The 20,898-nt window shown below is 39.2% G+C and overlaps 1 protein-coding gene and 1 long non-coding RNA gene across 3 annotated transcripts; one reads left to right on the plus strand and one right to left on the minus strand.

The window, feature by feature from the left end:
* The first annotated feature begins 141 nt into the window (after positions 1–141).
* Positions 142–1,479, plus strand: LOC148920314 (uncharacterized). Its single transcript, XR_016123615.1, has 2 exons — positions 142–729; positions 928–1,479. It is a non-coding gene; the product is annotated as an uncharacterized LOC148920314 (long non-coding RNA).
* A 4,208-nt stretch (positions 1,480–5,687) lies between these two features.
* Positions 5,688–8,891, minus strand: LOC103322591 (F-box protein At3g07870-like). 2 transcript variants are annotated; one of them, XR_513477.2, is made up of 3 exons: positions 7,539–8,891; positions 5,950–6,081; positions 5,688–5,853 (listed from the first exon to the last, which is right to left on the minus strand). XR_513477.2 is itself a non-coding variant. In XM_008224520.2 (2 exons), the coding sequence occupies exons 1-2, from the start codon at positions 8,710–8,712 to the stop codon at positions 6,059–6,061; spliced, it is 1,197 nt and encodes a 398-aa protein (XP_008222742.2). In that variant the 5' UTR covers positions 8,713–8,891; the 3' UTR covers positions 5,688–6,058. The 2 variants fall into 2 exon arrangements, 1 of the variants encoding a protein (XP_008222742.2); XM_008224520.2 differs by having other exon boundaries at positions 5,688–6,081.
* Between the last annotated feature and the right edge of the window lie 12,007 nt (positions 8,892–20,898).

Raw genomic sequence — 20,898 nt, forward strand, 5'->3', positions numbered from 1 at the left:
ACCAAGTTCAATGGTTAGTAGGGTATTGTACCTGGAGCATAGGATTATCAAACTTAAGAATAATATTAATAGTTCATGAAGAAATAAACGAGTACAATGAGATGGGGAAAAAAAACAACATGTGAATTATTAATCCCTTTCGCAAAGTTATAAAACTAAAAGGGTTATTTACTATAGACGTCCATGAACTTAGCCCCCATTTGCAATTGGGTCCATAAACCTTTTTTTGAAGTAATTACATCCTTTAACTGGACAAACAGTTGTAATTAAGTCATACCGTCCAAATCTGTCAATTTGTTCGTCAAAATTAAGGGTAAAAACATCCTTTCATTTAGCATGGATGAACTGCTCCTTCTTCTAGAATTATTTACTGTGCTGGAGAACAAATATATCTTAGAGACTAAAATAACAAAAAATTCAAAAAAATAAAAACTAGAACAAGAACAATCGCACCAAACCCAGAAAAAGGCACCCCCATCTCATCTTCCCCAACCCCCATCCCAACCTCCCCTTCCCCATACCCACCTCCGATGCTCAGCGACAGCGGAAACCGTGCACTCTGCCCACCCGATGACTGCCAAAGCGACTGCGACTCCTCGTCCTCCGTCGTTGACGACTGCGATGATTGCGTCATGACGTCGTCATTTCGAAGTGTCTCCTTTGCCGTTCGATCTCAACCTGTCGCTGTCCCCGATGATGGATGACCTCGATTTATTCAAATTCGGTGAGGTTTGTGGTGATGATCATTCAATCCACCCCTTTATGCCTCTAAATCTCAATAATGCACCCCTTTTTTCCTTTTTTTTTTTTTTTTTTTTGCCCTTATTTTCTAAGAAAGATCATTATAAATAAATAAAAAAGAAAGGAAATCTGGTACTTGGTGGTTGAAAAGAAGAATTTGAAGTTTTTCTTTTTTGTTTCTTCTAGTGTAGAAATAGCATATGGGTTTTCATCTTCAACTTGGGTCTGACTGAGGAGGTCTTGGTAGCTGTGAGAGAGATGGGTATTGAGGTTCCTACTAAAATTTCAATGCATTGAAATCCCAGCGGTGCTTGATCAGGTTGGTCAATAGGATATATAGGGCGTGTTGGTGAATGGGGGTGAATGACGACGATGGAGTGCTTGATCGGGTTGGTGAATAGGATATAGAGGGCGTGTACTGTGCTGGGTGACTATGGAGGCGGTGATAATTCTTTCTCTTTGTGGGAAGCTTTGCCCTCCATTGCGGTCGTTGGTGGCTAGGTCTATCTCTCCCCTCACCGCCTTTGAATCATTTTGTCCCATTTTTTATGATCTTTGTTTGTTAAAGAGGGTTTTAAGTAGAAAAAGTGAGAAAGGATGAGACTTTTTTGGTAGATATTGATTGAAAATTACTTTCAGTGAGAAAAAATAAATGAATTTTGGTTTAAGAGACAAAGTGGAACTGATGTTCTTTTTATTATTGTTGTTTTTTAACATTTGGTTTCCTACTGAACCTCACATGCGGGATAATCCAATGAAGGAGACTCTTGGAACTCAAAATGATGCTTTTACCCCTAATTTTGACGGACAAGACAAATTTGGACGACATGACCTAATTGCAACTGTTTGTCCAGTTAAAAGATGTAATTGCCTCAAAAAAAAGTTTACGGACCCAATTGCAAATGAGAGCCAAGTTCAGGGACGTCTACAATAAATAACCCAAACTAAAAAATAGTACAACTTGACAATTGGTGAGAAACAATTGAAAATTTTAATCATTATTATCTTTAGGTAGATATAGTGGAAAAAAAAACATTATACTACAAAAAGCTACACAACAATGAAATTAAAACCTAAAACAAACATAAAAGATGGGGAAAAAAACAATAATAGTATATGAGTAGACAATTGTATTGTCAACGAATAACAAAACCTAAAACAAACATAAAAGATGGGGAAAAAAAACAATAATAGTAAATTAGTAGACAATTGTACTGTCAACAAATAACAAAAGGAGTACGCAATAAAATAAGTGGCAATGGATTAACATATTTATGCACAATATGTGCATTAATAAAATCCACGTTAAATAGGAATTTGCACAAATCAAGCACAAGAAGAAAAAAAAAAATAAAGCTCCGACATTTACATTCAAAATGTAATTATTCTTGTAATTACATGATCAGATCTAATCATTAATGGCCTATAAATCCTCATCTTACCCGTTTTAGACAATAGGGATATAATAAGAACAAAAAATTTAAATAAAAATCAGTTACAAAAGATTGAGTTAGTATGTCAAAAATGGAATGTAATCTATATGACAAACTAGTCATAGGACTTGTATCAACAAACAATAATTCGAGGACTAGACCCAACTATTGGTTGGATTTTTGAACCTCTATCAACTTTTCTATTATTTTTAAATACCAATTTTGACCCTTATAAAAATTTCATATTAATAACCTTTAACAATAATAAAAATCAAAGGTATTGCTGGAAACTTGATAACTTTTCATTACTGATACTGAACTAATCAAACATGGGAATGAGAGATAATTACATTTCCCAGCATTTCCAAACGTGTGAATGAACATCCTCCATTTTTATCTTGTAGGATTAGATATGGAAGTTTATTCTTAAGAAATTCAATCCGCGAACCAAATGGGCCACAAGATTGTTAAGAAAACAATAAGCACAATGATTAAATTTCAACAAGAGGAAACTATGGCATAACATAACTCAGTTTTGAATAATTAGAAAATGCCTACAATGTGTCTTAGTAAAAGAAAATTAGTTACTCATAGTCATTGGAACCAAGCAAAACTACATGGACAAAGAAAATAAAAAGGATAGAGAGTCACGACCACTCTTCCTCGCTCCAGGAGTGAATAGCGATTTTTCTATGATCCTTTGAGCAAAGTCGACCTCTCTTATTTTAAAGGAACCTAAACCCTATAGAAACTGGGCCTAAACAAGTGATCTTAAACGAAAACTTAATTGCCAAGTTGTGTAATGGATATCTCAATTCATCATCAACCTAAAATTGATGAATTGAGCTATCAATTAGAGGGACCTCAAACCCCAAACTAATTATGTAAGAGATCCATTATTTTTTTTTAGGCCTTGTTCACCATATTTCATACTGAAAACTCTCCTCCCACATCACATTAAAGGTAGGCAAGCTGTAGATTTCCTCCAAGGCCTATTTCAGTGGAGTCCTTACTTGCATGCCTGATCAATACAAATCATACGTAATCTGTTCAATTTAATTTTATGGTAGCTAATACTCAGTAAGAGAATTTATGCAACTAAAGTAAATTGAACAGATTTTTTTGTAACAGAGTTGACGAAATTGGGCACAACTGCACAGAGAGAGTTCATGAGGGATCCGGTTTCTTTGTTTGGATTCTTTCTGTCATGATCTGTTTGACTTCTTCCCTCCATGTGCCACCTGATTAAAATTTAATCGAAGGGATTTCAAGTTATACACATCCTCTTTAACATAAAACCTCAATTTTCTAATAATTATAAAAAATAAATAAATATAAAATAAATATATTTATATATAAAAAAAAATAAATAAAATAAAAAAAACTAACTCTAAACTAACGTGAAACTTAACATGGTTGGTCTCTCTTCTCCCTTATTTTTTAAAGTCTCTGTAAGCATTCATTTTCTGGATCCCTCCAAGATGAGTTAGAGTATTTGTTTTTAACGGGAAACATGTGAGCTTGAAATTGGTAATTTATTAAAAGGATTCAATTTAATAATATTAAAACGAACAAAAGGAGACTAATATGCTTCCATCTTTAAATCCAAAACATGGTGAGCTTGCAATTGGTAATTTTGGTTTCTATTAACCTATTATTTTATTCCAGAGAAAGGAAGGAAGAAAGGTAATTTTTGGGGGAGACTTGGCAGAAAGGAAGAAGGGAAAAAAAAACCGATAGGATTGGTGGAGTAAAAGAGAAAGAACGAAACAAAACAAAAAAAACTAAACTGATTGGGGGAGACGTTGTAGAGAAAATAAGTAGGGAATTGGGGGAGATGTTTGCAGATAGGAAGAAAGTTTCACGTTAGTTCAGTCAAGAGTTTTTATTTCTAAATTATGAAGAAATTGTGTTTTTGTTTTAAAGATTATGTGTCTAACATAGGTCATCACTAAGAGAGGGCTAAATCCTCATTTTTACCCTTTCACATCCAAAACCCAAAATCCATCTCTAGTAAATGGGCTATATGTGCCATGTAACTTGGTCAAATCCAGTCAGCAGAGCGAAAGGGCTCTATGCTAGGGCAAATGTAGGATGGTTCTTGAGTGGGTTATATCTTATTTTATTATTATTTTTTCAAAAGCAAGCAAGCCTTTTGGATTCTTCAAAAGCCTAAGGCTCTTTCCACCATAGTATGAAATATCGATAATATCAACGAAAATATGGAGGATATTTCAGTTTTTTTGAATCACGGATATTTCGGAACATATCCATGTACATATCATATAAATATCGACAATATCGACGATAATATCGGAAAATATCGATGTCGATAATTTCGCTCACACTTCAACAATATTTTGTCAAAATATCGATATAATATCACTTATTCCTCCAACACCTTAACCACCATATATCACTTATGTTTTAGTGATAATATGCTAAAATATTTATATTTATTGGTGGCATGTTAACAATTATATGCAAAACTATTTTGGGGATTTATCATTTGATGAATACTCTTCACAATACACTTACTCTACACATAGAGATGATGAAGATAGTAAAAAAAATTGAACCTCATAAGAACTCTATGTGGTGCTAAGTCACTCATGTATTTTATCATGCAATGTATAAAGTGTAAAATATTGCAGTAAATCATTGTATAAATGATTATGGTGTGTTTAATCTTTTTTCATTAATTACTATATATTTTCTACACTCACAGTGTTTGCCAGCTCGCTGTATAATCAACTTAAATTAGTTAAATTCATCATGTAATGCATTTCCTTCTAATTTTTATTTATTTATAAACTAATAGATAATTTACTAAATAAACATTCTCCAAAGTTTCAATAAAATTTTTCAAGTTTTTCTTACAATTTCCGCGGTTTTTATTCAATTTTTATAGATATCGATAATATCCCGATATTTCTATTGAAATTTCTATGTTTTTAGACTACCGATATTTCTGATATCATCGATATTTTAGACCATGCTTTCCACAAATTATGCAACGCCTGCCCATGAGGTTCTCTCATACTGCTGACTCAAATGATGTCAGCTAGCCATATTATATATATATATATATATATATATATATATATAAATCCTAAAAATTGCTTTTTCTTTATTTTAATTATAAAAAATCCCAAATTTTTTCCATAAATACCAATCTCATTTCTACATAATTTCTCACATTCTTTTCATCCTTCTACATAATTTCCCACAATTTTTTCATCCATCCAACAATGCCAAGAGATGATGCTTATCTTTTCTAATTTGTTAGTTGTTTTAAAATTATACAATATATGTAAAGAACATACTAAAAACTAATAAAAAATTGGGGCGGCTATGATTTAGCCTAACACTGCTTGTGACGGTAAAAATATAGCCCATCACTACTCCTTACGAAACTATAATTTTATGAGTATGCTATATCGAGGGAAGAAGTCAAGCAGATCATGGCAGAGAAAATCGAGTTGAGAATTCAGATCCGTTCAGGATGATTAATTGAGGCAAAATGAGAACGAAGTTATAATTGGGGGCAAATCAATCGTTAAGCCTAAACAAAAGCATAAAACTAAAAGTAGTTAAGAAAACACGGAATGCACGCTTCACATGTGAATCTTCATTTGTCCATCAGTCTCACGCCTGCAAATAACACACCGCGTCTGATCTGTTCGAATATAAACAAAGTGGCAAACTCAAAAATACATTTAAGTAAAATAACCGCAACATCATGAGCTGAAGCATCTTCCTCATAAACTATTACCATGTCATACTGTCCCAAGCATGAAGAACTACCGTTCTCTTTTACCTACACTCACTTCGATTAGCATCAACAGAACACCAGCAGAGCTAAATAATGTATGACCGTGATTCTACATTGTCTGCGAAACCCCCGCTGTTGCATTAATCCCAAAAAAAACATAAACAAAAACAAACAAAGGGGCATATGTTAGGATCAACTTGTCCATAACAGAATGATAAATAAAAATTTAATATGTACGATAATTGTAATCTAATAGACTAATCAAGCAAGGGTGGTGTGAGCATTCTTTGGCCACAATGAAGGATCATATGAGACGAACAAACTTAAAAGACTAATTTCGCCACGCAGAGTGCATAAAAAGAGAGGGGGAAATTTAAAATTTGTCCTCTAATTCCCATCCTCAGTAACCATACAAAGGGGAAGTGCCTGTGAAAATAAGATTACAACTTTTTATTGTGGGAAGTAAATAAAAAATTTGGCATTCAAGATCTTTAAATCTGGTAACTTCATTGCTAAGATTTAATTCTTATCAGGAAGCTATGTACAATTCCCATATAATGTATTCCTATCACCCATAAAGACAATGCTAGAGTCGGGGCTCAAAAATCACAACTCAAAGATACCAAAAAACATCATTACAGAAGTATCATCAAGGCCTCAAATACCTTAAAATAACCTCCAAGACAAAGACACCTTTATTAGATTTAGAAACACAAAATATCAATCCTACAGGCACTACAAACTGCTATGTGTGTTTTCAGGGGTTTCATCGGTGAAGGCACTGAGAAGAAGGAGAACGCTCTTTGGAGATGTGCCATCTTGGCTCTTTTATGGTGTGTGTGGCTGAAACAGAATAACAGAATCTTTGAAGCCAAGGAGGAGGTTGTGGAGCCAATCTGGGAGACGATTAGACGCTTTGCTTCTCTGTGGGTATCTTTGCCTAAACATTTTGAAGACTTTTCCCTTAGAGAAATTCTTATTGATCCCTCTTGAAAAAAAAAGGAAAAAAAATTATTCTTGATGGAGGGTGGAGTGTTGGACTGAGTGTATCTTGGAAACCTGCAGTTCCTAAGTTCTAGTTTTCCTGCTTCTGATATTTGGCTCTTTAACAGTTTTGTTCATGTCTACTAGTTTTTATGTTCTGTTCTTGTAAGCTGAGGGTACTTTCTATGGGCTGCTAGTCCACTTTGATTGTACTCTTCACCTTATTAGTACAACTATTGTGTTTCCAATAAAAAAAAAAAGAGGAATTAAACCTACAAATTGCAAGCAGAATGGAAAGAGAACTCAAAATCCATGGTTCTAAAAATATTACAAATGATTTTCTTTCAATTAATGATCACTGTATTCTGACTTGTGAGTCAACTTTCATAATACAGAGTTATTATTTAGAAATATACAAATCAATTCGTAACAGAAGACAAAAAGAACAATCAACCCTGGAGACAACTTTATACCAGGGTTTATCTGCAACTAAATGGAGAGAAAAAAAAAAAAAAACCCTAACTAGGCATCCTATTACTAGTATCAATGATAAAAATAACATTGAAACGTTTAAAATGCACATAGCAAGGTTTGACATAAAGTACCTGGGAGCTCTAACCCTTTGGTAATATCTTTAAGTGAAACAAAGCTTGGAATAAGGTCCCATGCCTCCACAACCATTGCAGGTAACTCATCAACCTCAACCCACACAAGTCCCATTGTTGCCGGAGTATAAGCGTGCAAGTGAGACAAATGTAACACCAAGACTTTCCCTTTCCCTGTAAATTTCAATATTTTAGTACCAAAACAACCAAGTGGGTCTCTAATTTCATGCTCTTTAGTCCAAGACTCCTTCACACCATAATCCTTCATCACCCAAACATTGATTTTAACTCTGGAGCTAATAATGAGGCAGAGCCAACCTTTCAACACTCCAAGCTGAACACGAGTTTTTTTCAGGTCCAAAGAACAAGGCGGTAGTGGCAACTCTCGGAAGTGCTCGCTTTCAATGTCGAAGGCACATATCAAAAGAGAACCCTCACTACGCCGCCGACCAATCCAATGAAGAAACCCATTGAGATAAATCCCATTACCAGTTATACCAAAAGAGTTGACAGAGGCCCCAATGTCTCTCCAAATCCCAGACCCCACATTTAAAACCATTGCTTGCACCTCGGACCCTTTGATTGGAGACATAATCCGGACTACTTTATACACATTACTGATGGAACTAAACCCAAATCCATACTTACCAGGAGAAGTTCTACAAGGATTAGTGGGTTCTGGAAGAGATAAAGACTCACCCGTCACGGGATTAGATATGTACAGTTGGTTGCTGACGTGAGAAAGCAACTCGTGGCAGAGGAAGCCATTGCAGGAACCCACAATGTGTATACCCCTACTACTCTGGACATTTGGCTTTATACTGAAAAGCTTCAACACGACGTCGCTCGAAGCCCGGTTCAGGGTCGAAGCCCTGTCGAGGTCGATGAAGAAGTGCCCAGTGTCCGTGGATGTGGGTGTGCGGTAGCCAGAGACCAAAAGGGAAGCGGGCGTTCGTGAGAGTAGATCTCTGGTGAATTGAGGGTCTGCAAGCCAACAACGCCAAGACTTGCACACACGCTTGCATTGAATGAGCGTTTTGGTTGTGATTTTGCAGAAGATCTGCACCATTAAGTGGTCTGGCAATTGCAGAATGTAGGGTTTCTGATCGTGCTCTTCTTCTCCTTCTTCATCATTTGGGGCTCTGTTTGTGCAGCACAGTTTAGTTTTCTTCATCGTTGAAGCGGTGTCGTTTCTGTACGGACTAGGGCTAGGTCGGAGAAGAGCCTCCTTGTAGTAGAGAAGGAGCGTTCAAGCTAGAAGTGCTCGCTGGAGCAGAAGCAAGAAGCTGCTCTACCAGTGACCCGTCCCACTTCAGCCCAACTTTCTACCTTTTTCTGTTTAACGTTTTTTCATTTAAATAAATAAATAAAATTTTATTTATTGCTGCTCATAAATAATTTTTTTTCGAAATATAGATTTTTTTATTGTCTGAAGAAAAATTGAAGTTGTATACCACATTTTCATACCACTTTACGTAACAGATAAGTAGACAGTCATATCAATTAAAAAGTGTCCAAATATCTTAAAAGAAAATAAAATATCAAATTAATTTTAATTGATATGGATGTCCACTTCATCTGCCACATAAAATAGTGTAAGAATATGATATATAAATGTGATAAGAGTAGCATTATTCATTTTAAATTTATAAAGCCTCGTTCTATATTGTGGGTAGTTTTTAGTGTCGCATAATTTATGAATACAACTGTCTTCTTCTTGTTTTTTTTATCGAAGTAGTTTAATTCATTCCAATGAAAGGCATTATCCAGCCAGAAAAAGTACAAAAGTAAAAATAGCTCATCACCTAGTACAAGACCTCAGCCCAACATAAATCAAAATAGAAACATCTAGCCCAATATAACACAAAGGAAAAAACCCTAAATCTAAGAAGCTAGAGCTGCTGCACCCACTTCCCACTTGCCTCGCCGCTATTGCAGATGCACAACCACAAAAGATGGGTAACCAGTACTCGGACATACTAATGCTTTGAATAGGAAATAGTGGTGGACAAACCACCCACGCAAAAAGTCCTACCATAATCAAATAAGTACATGCAAACTGAAGAAGGTGAAAGCAAAGAGAAAAAAGGAGACATAAGCTCCAAATCCGAGATGAAAATCAGGGACAAAACACCCATTACTCTCAATTTGGAGGAGGGGCACATAGCAATCTATGTTTTCTATTTTCTTTAGTTCCTTCCTTCTTTTTTCTTTTTTCATTTTATTTTATGTTTATTTTTATGAATGCAATCTCCTTAAACCCTAATTTATGAATTCAATCTCCATACCATTTGACCAAGAAAAACATTTTTTAAATATATCATTTACGAAACCTTCAAATTTACATACATATGCATATACATTCCATCTGAAATTTTGTAAAAATTCTTCACGGATGACACACATGATTATCACCTTTTCCACAGCATATTTGTTCAACACTTTCACTCAACTCTCTCCTCTCCGTCCGCCTCATCTTTCTCTATACGCCTTTTCCCTTCACCTCATCCTTTTTCCCTGCACTGGTTCTTTCTTGTTTGTTCCTTCCTTCCAAACCATTTCTAAAGTTCAATATGAGCTATTCATAAGCCTTAGAAGTTGAACGTACCAAATTCAATACCGAGCCTAATCTTTTATTCATGTTTCATCCGGTTCTCGTAAGTTTGAGCTCGAATGAGCCAAAGCAGGCTAAGCACGCACGAACTTGAACTATGAAGCAGATTTCAATCCTAGACACGATTACAACCTTATGCAGGGTGTGCTGCGCAACTGCTGCTTCACACTATTACCTTCCAAGATTTTAGTAAGAAATGCACACAAATTTCAAGCATTCTTGTCTGTCACTTAGAGCAACTCCACCTATTTGCCCTTTGCCATGGCAAGGAAGGGGGGGGGCGGCACTAGGGCAGCTACTATTCACGTGAATAGTTGCTGCCCTTGCAAAAGGTTGTGGTGTTTCCACCAATTGCCATGGCAACAACTATTCACATGATATGAGGAGAGAAATTTGTATAGAGTTGTGGGAAGTGAAAACTACAATTAAGTAGTAATCAATGAAAGAAAGCCAATAAGGACTAGAAATTCTTTTATTTATCCAAAAATTCTTGTTAGTAGATTATATAGCGAGGAAATATGAAGGAGTGCAAATTATTTGTATCCTCATTCTTGTTTATTTTCATATTGGGGCAGAGATTATATGACCAATACAGAAGCCATGTTTATTTATCCAAATTGTGTTTAATTGCATAAAAAAAAATTTCATGTTAGTTTATTATATTCCGAGAATGAAAGAGAAATGGGTCTCGTTTTCATTTCTAGCCTTGGGACACCCAAAAGTCAAGGCCACCCTGCTCACTGTTATAGACTATAAACCCAAAAACTTTCACTTATTTCATATAAATTGACTGCGCTAGGGCAGCTACTATTCACGTGAATAGTTGCTGCCCTTGCAAAAGGTTGTGGTGTTTCCACCAATTGCCATGACAACAACTATTCACATGATATGAGGAGAGAAATTTGTATAGAGTTGTGGGAAGTGAAAACTACAATTCAGTAGTAATCAATGAAAGAAAGCCAATAAGGACTAGAAATTCTTTTATTTATCCAAAAATTCTTGTTAGTAGATTTTATAGCGAGGAAATATGAAGGAGTGCAAATTATTTGTATCCTCATTCTTGTTTATTTTCAGATTGGGGCAGAGATTATATGACCAATACAGAAGCCATGTTTATTTATCCAAATTGTGTTTAATTGCATAAAAAAAAAATCATGTTAGTTTATTATATTCCCGAGAATGAAAGAGAAATGGGTCTCGTTTTCATTTCTAGCCTTGGGACACCCAAAAGTCAAGGCCACCCTGCTCACTGTTATAGACTATAAACCCAAAAACTTTCACTTATTTCATATAAATTGACTGCACTAGTGGTTCTCTAAATTCCTTGCCAAGAAGTTTACTTGCACAGATTCTTTATTTTTCCCTTGTACTGAACTATACTCTATCCCTTCGAACTTTCATAGTTGGAGTCATTAAACCACTATCAATATGAAATTACAAGGTATTCTTATTGCCTCACCTTCGTTGGGCATTGGACAACAAAGTGTCCAAAACCTTGGCATTTGTAACATCTCTGTGCTCCACCACCACGTGTATCAACTAGCACTCATTTTCCTTTGGCAGCTTTTACTAAATTAGTCATAGATGTGCCAACATGAAAATCAGATCTTTGAGAATCAGTTTGCTTGATTACATTGGAGGACTTTAGATAGTGCTCTAAAGTATTCACGTTATGAGGAATTAATTCTCTTTGAAGCTCTGGGCGAACCTGATCTAAACCGAGAAAGAGTCATCCTTCAATCTTCCCTTATGTCACATCGCAACATGAATTCCTCAAATTTTGCAATATATTCAGCAACTGACATGTTGTCTTGACGAAGAGTTTGCCACTTATCCAACAAAACACTATTGATAGGATATGCCACTTGTTGACGCTCAAAAATGGTTCGGCATTTTTTAGGCCAACCTAGTGATGAGGTGTGATGGATGATGGGTGAATGTGAGGACCTTCACCAAGTGTGTGAGTACTTGAGCAAGCGATAAACATACAAAAGACAAGATATACGTGGTTCACCCTTAATGAATGGGCTACGTCCACGGAGAAGTATATTCTCATTATTATAATGTTATGTATTTACATTTGTACATGGGGTTGGGCCCAAACTTAAATGTAAGAAAGAGGAAGGTCATGACTAAAGATCAAGCCCAGCCCAAGGGATCCTTTTCTAAGGTGAGAGTGGTCTCCTTTTATAGGTGAGGGGGAGCCTTCACTTCTTGTAATATTCCAATGTGGGACTCTTTGCTTTGCCTAGAGTTGTTTCTAGTTCCTTGGTCAAATATGGTACAAACAGAAGTCCCCCAAGTTCTCAAGCAAGGAGGTACTCATTGGTTGAGGACTTGCAATTTTCAATGTATTGACCGAGCAACACCTTAGTCTTCTTCCAAGTAGTATGATGACGGAGTACCGAAAGCGATGACTGATGGCCGAAGGTGAAAGGCCGATTCCGAATCATTTGGGGATGTGAAGACATTGCACGCGCCGAATGATGGAAGGTACCGATGGCGAAGGCTGATTGGCCAAGGTGAAGGTGATTCCGAATCATTGGGGGATGTGAAGACATTGCACGCGCTAATGGTGGAAAGTACCGATGGCCGAAGGCTGATGGCCGAAGGTCAATGACCAAGACCGATGGCAAGGTGATGGCGAAGGCTGAATGGCCGGTGAATGGCCAAGGTGATGGCGAAGGCCGATGGCCAAGTCCAACGCTTAAGGCCGATGGCCAAGGCTGAACGGTCGAAGGCCGATGGCCAAGGTCAAGGCCGATTCGAATCATTGGGGGATGTGAAGACATCGCATCGCGCCAATGATGGAAGGTACCGGCGGCCAAGGTCGAATGGCCAAGGCCGGCGGAATAAGGCCGGCGGAAGGTCAATGACCAAGACCGATGGCCAAGGCCGATGGCCGAAGGCCGAATGGCTGAATGGCCAAGGCCAATGATCAAGGCCGATGGCCAAGGCCGATGGTCAAGTCCAACGCCTAAGGCCGATGGCGAAGGCTAAACGGCCAAGGCTAAACGGCCGAATGCCTTTGAAGCCGATTCCGAATCATTGGGGGATGTGAAGACACGCAAGCGCCAATGATGGAAGGTACCGGCGGCCGAACGCCAATGGCCGGGCTAAATGATCAAGACCGATGGCCGAAGTCCGAATGGCCGGCTGAATGATCAAGGCCGATGGTCAAGTCAACGCCAAGGTGATGGCTAAAGGCCGATGGCCGAAGGCTAAACGGCCAAGGTCAAGGCCGATTCCAATCATTGGGGATGTGAAGACATCGCACGCACCGAATGATGGAAGGTACCGATGGCCGGCGAATGGCCAAGGCCGATAAGGCCGAATGACCAAAGGTCGATGGCCAAGGTCGATGGTCAAGTCCAACGCCAAGGTCGATGGCCAAGGTTAAACGGCCAAGGTCAAGGCCGATTCAATCATTGGGGATGTGAAGACATCGACGCGCCGAATGATGGAAGGTACCGATGGTCGGTCGATGGCGAATGCCGATGGGGTGCCAAAGGCATCGCTTTATCAAATAATGACAGAGTGCCGAAGGCGCCACTTGTCAAATGATGGCGGTGCCGAAGGTGATGACGGGTGCCAAGGCATCGCTCGTCGGATGATGACAGGTGCCGAAGGCATCGCTTTATCAAATAATGACAGCCAAGGCGCTCTTGTCAAATGATGGCAGGTGCCGAAGGTGATGATGGGGTGCCAAGGCATCGCCTCGTCGGATGATGATAGGTGCCGAAGGCATCTCTCGTGTCAAATGATGACAGGTGCCAAAGGCAACGCTTGTCGATGATGACGGATGCCGAAGGCACGCTCTCGCCTAATGATGACGGTGCCAAGGCGCTCTCTTGTCAAAATGATGACGGTGCCGAAGCGCCGCTCGTCGGATGATGACAGGTGCCGAAGGCATCTCTATGTCAAATGACGGTACCAAGGCGCGCGCTCGCCGGATGATGACAGGTGCCAAGGCGCCTCTTGTCAAAATGATGACGGGTGCCAAGGCGCCGCTCGCCGGATGATGACAGGTGCCAAGGCATCTCTCTTGTCAAATGATGACAGGTGCCAAGGCAACTCTCTTTGTCCAACAATGACAGGTGCGAAGGCATAGCTTGTCGATGATGACGGATGCCAAGGCATCGCTCTCATCTTGTAGAACAAGCTTTCCAATCGTTATTGCCGATGGCTAACAATCTTGGGTTTTTTCTTTTGTTTTGGGTTGTGTCGGCATGAACGTCAAGGGCCATAAGTGGGCCTTTGAGATTTAATGATTCAGCCGGGGAGCAACTCGTGGGCCTCCAGAAGTGTCTTGACTTTGATATGGCCATTGCCATTCAGCAAGGGCGGCTTGGATAAGGGAGCTTTGTGAAGTCAATGTGCTGGGCCCGCTTTTGGGCCTAGGCAAGGCCTTAGGATTTGGGAGGAGGGTGGAGTCCTTCCTACATAACACCTGTCGTTCGGCAGTTTGTGCTTGGGTTGATTTTCTGCCCAAGAATTCGAAGCTGGGTTCGGCAGGTTCATAAAGGTTCTCTTTGCTTCAGCATAACCCTCTCCGTTCGGTAAGGGTGGGCTGAGAATTTCTTGGAAGTCCCCCTGTGCTTTCGGCAAGACAGGTTCGAAAGGGGTGCGGGTCCTCGAGTGTCGGGGAGGAGTGGCCTTGAGCTGGTCCTTCAGCGAGGTTGAGTTTAGACAAGAGTTCAGTCACGGCTCTTCAGCATACTTGTCGATCGGCAAGGTTCCTAGAAAACCAAGGGTGAGGATCAAGGGTGAGTTCGTCCTTGAAAGTTGGGAGGCATTAGCCACACATTCGGCAGGGGAGGCTATGCACGTGGTGTTCGGAAGTGTTGCCTGAAACCATGGTGGGCTTGTGAGATCAAACATTGGCAGGTTCCGTGCAAACTTGGAAGGACTGGCTTAAGGCTGCCGATCGGCAGGAGCACCGTGGAGGAAACTTGTTTGTTCAACCCTTGCCGTTCGGCAAGGGTGCCTTGAGCAAATTGTACCTCACCTTTTTTGAGCTCGTTCCAAGTCTTGAGCTGATACCGTCCGCTTTGTTGTATAACGTGGATAAATTTCAAGCCACATTCTCTGCTGTTGTTGTCGTTCGGCAAGGAGATTCGGAGGGTGTTTTGCTTCAATAAAAGATGTCGATGCGGAAGCAGAGCAGTTGGTGATGCCTGAGTAGGTGCCAACACGGAAGCGCCATGGGTGTCTTGATAAGATCTTCGTCATGGGTGCCGTTTGGTATATTGGAACCCTTCGGAATCAGCAATGTCGTTCATGGTGCGACGAAGAACTAGCAAGATGAAAGGTCATGGAGCTCGTGATTGGGCTAAACGGTATGAGACCTCTTCATTGTTGCATACTGATTTTACTAAATTGCAGAATGGCAATTGACAGGTGTTGAACGACACCTAAGCCACGATTGTTTCTTATCTTTGCAGATGATGCATTGGGAGGCATCAACACTTGTGCTGGCTTTCTCTTCATCCCATGTGTGGTTTGCTTCTCCCATATTTTCATCTTTTGAACCGTGTGTCATAGGTCCCACCTTTTATTGTAGAAGCTGGAATGTATTGGTAGTGAGAGTCTTAAGGCTGCTTTGTGATTGTTGTGATTCTTGTCGTCCGATAAGAACATGTGTGGTCTCTGATAGCCACCGATTTGAAGGTGGGTGTGTTGAGTATTTATTGGCATGGGTGCCGAACGGTAGCTTATGAAAAATAAGTAAGGTGGAGGTTTGGGAATATCAGTTGGCTTGAAGGATGAGGTGCCGAACGATACCGTGAGCCTTTGCATTGATGATGAGGTGCCTCCAGGGTGACTTGAATAATTACTCAGTCTGTAGGTGCCGAACGGCAGCTTTGGTTTCCACTAGTATTTAAGGGGAGCATGACGCAGGACGGTAGCTAGGTGTCTGCAGAGATACCTTATGTTTCATATTTGCCAAATGGCCAGAAGCAATGTTTTATTGCCATCCCACTTCCAAGTGCATGTGCCTTTCTAGAGCCACGTTCGGAAGCTGGTCAAGTGGCATGGAGATGGTGATCTTTCAAAGCTCTTGGGTGCCTTGAGCAATATCCTTTATATGGGTGTGCCGTTTGGCTTGGCCATTGAAATTGTTCCAGGCTTTCCTATATGGCAAATAGGACAAAATAGCACTAAAATGAGAATGAATGAATGCTAGGCCACCGATTAAGCCACTTGAATAATATATGCAATCATTGAATTGCATGCTTACGAATATACTAAAATATAAGATAAGGCAATGTGATGTATCTCTTAGAAACAATGCACGTGGCTTTGCTTGATCCCAAGAATAACAAGTTCCTTCCATATTAAATAACTTATAAAAATAATGAATGTGCCACTTATCTGACGGAGGTTTCGGCAATAGTATCTTCGACATCTTGATGCCTTGGCGACTCAAGGTTGCCAAACTTTCTCTTCAAAGGGGGTGCCGAATGGCACTTTGAATTGAGATGGTGGTTTGGTCATGCAAGGCATGCAAGCTATGCAAAATGGCATCCACATTCTGATTGGTTTTTCCTTGAAATATCATCTTTTGCAATTTGTTGCCTTATCATTCATGGTTGCTCCAGCATGGGATTGCCGAACGGCAACTTAGGAGATGCTGATTGCAGGGGTGCCGAAGGGCACTGCCGAAGGGCACCGAGGAAGGAGAATGATGAAGCTTTTTGTGTCGATTCCCACAGACGGCACAAACTGTTGACGCTCAAAAATGGTTCAGCACTTTTGAGGCCAACCTAGTGATGAGGTGTGATGGATGATGGGTGAAGGTGAGGACCTTCACCAAGTGTGTGAGTACTTGAGCAAGCGATAAACATACAGAAGACAAGATATACGTGGTTCACCCTTAATGAATGGGCTACGTCCACGGAGAAGTATATTCTCATTATTATAATGTTGTGTATTTACATTTGTACATGGGGTTGGGCCCAAACTTAAATGTAAGAAAGAGGAAGGTCATGACTAAAGATCAAGCCCAGCCCAAGGGATCCTTTTCTAAGGTGAGAGTGGTCTCCTTTTATAGGTGAGGGGGAGCCTTCACTTCTTGTAATATTCCAATGTGGGACTCTTTGCTTTGCCTAGAGTTGTTTCTAGTTGCTTGGTCAAATATGGTATAAACACCACTTATCCAACAAAACACTGTTGATAGGATAATGGTACATATTTCTGCTTCCTCCTTTCTTTCATCTCATCCCAATGGACGATTGGTTCTTCACCAGCTCTCTCTAGTTGTGCTCAACATTGGTCCAAAATAATCTAGCTTGACCCTCCAATTTTATCTTAACAAATCTCACCTTTCGAGCTTTGACATGTCATGCCACTCAAAATAGCGATCCATGGTCGCTAACCAGTCGAGGAATGTTTTAGGATTTAGCTCACAATCAAAATTAGGAGCGCCAAGTTTCACTAATCTCATCACCTTTTTATCAGGGTCTTACTCATAGCCACGATGAAAATTTTGTCCTTTTTGTCTCGATATATTATGCCTCCTATCATGATGTCTCTCTGCGTCTCGATCATTCCACCATTCACACTTGCTTCGTCATGTTAATTAGCACGATCAATGGCTCCGAATTGTCCTTCGAAGTCCGTGAAATGAAGATAAAAAGTTCCAACTGTGGATTGCTCTTGACGACAAGTGGTTAGTTCTGCCATCATCCGCTTTGTCATATTTTCCATCATCTGAGCAATCCGCTCAAGGTCCCATCACTGGCTGGTCTATCTTACCAGTCTTAGTTGGAGCCATCACTCGACAAACAGCGTAAAGAACAAGAAAACAACTGAATTTTAAAGAACTACATTAGGGATATTTATAGCAAATTAAAACCTAGAGACAATAGGATAAAAATCCTTTACTAAAACAGAAATCCTAATCCACCAGGGAACTAATTCAAATAAACTTGGAAACCTTAGGGGGGTGTATCAATTAAGATTTTAATATATTATAATTATAAGATTATAATGTAATGGATTTCAGCGGGATTTGTAATTACAAGATTTTAATAGATTGAATTTACAGAATTTTACCTATGATTTTAATAGATAATTGATAGGAATCTCAGGGTTAATATGGTCTTTTTGTATGTTAGTTGAGGTGGCAAGGTTTTGTTAGCAATTGTTTAGTTAGCTGACAATTTGTTTTGTTATTTGCTTAATTGGGAAGCGATTATATTAGTGGGCTTATGCTCATTCTAAGGCATGTAATTGTAAATCCAGTTTCAATAAGAAATAATAGTTTTGATTCTTTGACATTGGGTTAGGGTTGAAGGGTTTCTATTATTGGTATCAGAGCCTAGTCGAAATCTCGTTCCCTTCTCGTGCTTGTGTATGACTCGTAAGGCGTCGACTCGCCATAACTCCATGGATAATCACATTAAGAGCACTGAAGCCCTTGTTGGTGAGATTTTGAACCAGTTCGATTCTTTGGATTCGAGTATGATCGGCTTTGTAAGGAGTTCTCCAAGCGTTCGATTCCACTTTGCACTCGCCTGTTAATGACGACATTAGTGATCGTCCTCATGATTTTCCGATTCCAAGCCCCATGCGACCGTCATTGATGAAGATCGAATTTCCTCAATTCTGTGATGGTGACAGTCCATTGGGGTGGATTTACAAAAGGGAGCATTATTTAGATTATTTTGCTATTCCGAACAATTAGAAAGTTTGTATGGCTTCCTTTCATATGGAGAATGAAGAGTTGAAGTGGTTTTGATGGCTCGACTGTGTTCATACTTATCCTAATTAGGAGGAATTTACTAGGGTTTTTTGTTAAGAATTTGGTCCCTCTGAGTTTGAAGATTATGCATAATCTCATACTTGCTTGTAATTTTTTAGGGCAACTGATACTTTTGGACCTGTACTCCTTTATACTTCACCTTTATCTCTTCTCTTCTTTCAATATTGTCATCTATGCTAACTCTCTAGCTCTCTCTCCTCCCTTGGCTTTCTTCTCCATCCATCAATTTCTCTATGGCCTCCTTCACCTTTTCCTTTCTAACCACCACCCTAATCTTCTCATCCTCAACCCATTTCACTTGAAATTCCATACCAACTCTCACTGTAATCTTTAGAATCTGTTCAACAAGTTTCTAATTCATAACTTGGAGGTCTAGGCAACCAGACCCCCAAGTTTGTTGGTCTTTGTCCTTCAAAACAATGACTCCCATGCCCCCAAGGAGTTAGTTTGCTGGACTAGGTGATTTGACGTGCTTCCAGTCTGAAGATGTACGTTTTGTTTTTTATGCCTAGTCTGGTGTCATTTTTTCAATTGGTTAGCTGATGTGTGTTAGTGGTTCTTTTTAGATTGGTTCTTGCTGGGGGCAGTGCGTGGGTTAATATGGTCTTTCATGAATGAAATATTCCAATTCAAAACAATAATAATAAAAAATTGGTACCCGAACAGTGGCCATATGATCAAAGGCACAGAACAAATGCCTTCCAATGTAGAATTCCGGCCACAACGTGTTAAGAACCCACCAACAACATTCACGGTGTCTGTTCATTTTCTCCCACAAGAAAAAATAAAAGAACTTAAGAAACATGCATAGGAGGGTGAGATTTGTTATGAGATTTAGTATCTATATTACCCATTTAAAATCTCGCACAATACACCATTTAATGAAATAATTCAAAATCGGTAAGTTTTTTAATACCACAATACTTTTATTAACTACTTAAAAATCCTAATTGAACACTAACATATTTTTATTGATGACTTAAAAATCCTAATTAAATACCATTGGATTTTTAAGCTTCAAAACAATCTATCAAAATCTCAATTGAATACACCCTATCAAATGTTACTAAAATCTGGAAACTCAAATCCTAGAATCTAGGAAAACTAATAAATAAGGAAACTAACTAATGATGTCCGCATCACAATTCCAAAGTACTACTCTCTTCTCCACAAATTCAAATTACAAGATCCAAACTAACTTGTGTCAGAAGTTTGCTTTTTCAAAATGATAAAGATTTTATTTCGTAAGAGAAAACTACACTGCAGCTTTCCTATCTAGAATAACAAGTGTCACAAGTTAGAATGTTAAGCCATTTCCCAGTAACAGCTGACAAAACAGTAATTGGATGGATCCAATAACACAAGGGATTATGTGCAACTAAACGGAAAAACACTAATCAAAACTACACGAACTAGGCATTTTATCACTACTGTTAATAAAACATGACTTTGAAAAGTTCATATTCCACAGAGCAAGAAATACAAAATGCTTATGATTGACATATGGTACCTTTAAGCTATAACCCTCCGGCGATATCCTTAAGTGAAACAAAGCTGTAACCCTCCGGCGATGTCCATGAAGGTAATCCATCAACCTCAACCCTCACAAGGCTCGTTGTTGCCAGAGTATTAGCCATCAATTGATTATGATGTAACCCCAAGACTTGCCCTTGGTCAGTAAATTTCATTGTTGAAGTGACAAAAGAACCAATTGGTTCTTTAAACTCATGCTTGTTGGTATCGTAACTGATCAAGCAACTAGCTAGGCTAAATCATCCAAGTGTCATGCCTTGAGAGGTCATCACCTTAGCCAAAGAAGCATTATCACAAGTCACAATTCTAAGCAAAGCAAGAGGATTCCCACATCAAAAAACTACAAGAGATGGTGGTTCACTTCCAAGAGACAAACAACTAGTTGCAAGTGCTGTACAACACCCAATGCCCAAACCCTTTTCGGCACAACCAAATCCAAGTATCTT

Source organism: Prunus mume, linkage group LG2 (assembly GCF_029339155.1).
Source record: "Prunus mume cultivar Tortuosa linkage group LG2, ASM2933915v1, whole genome shotgun sequence".
NCBI classification, from domain to species: domain Eukaryota; kingdom Viridiplantae; phylum Streptophyta; class Magnoliopsida; order Rosales; family Rosaceae; genus Prunus; species Prunus mume.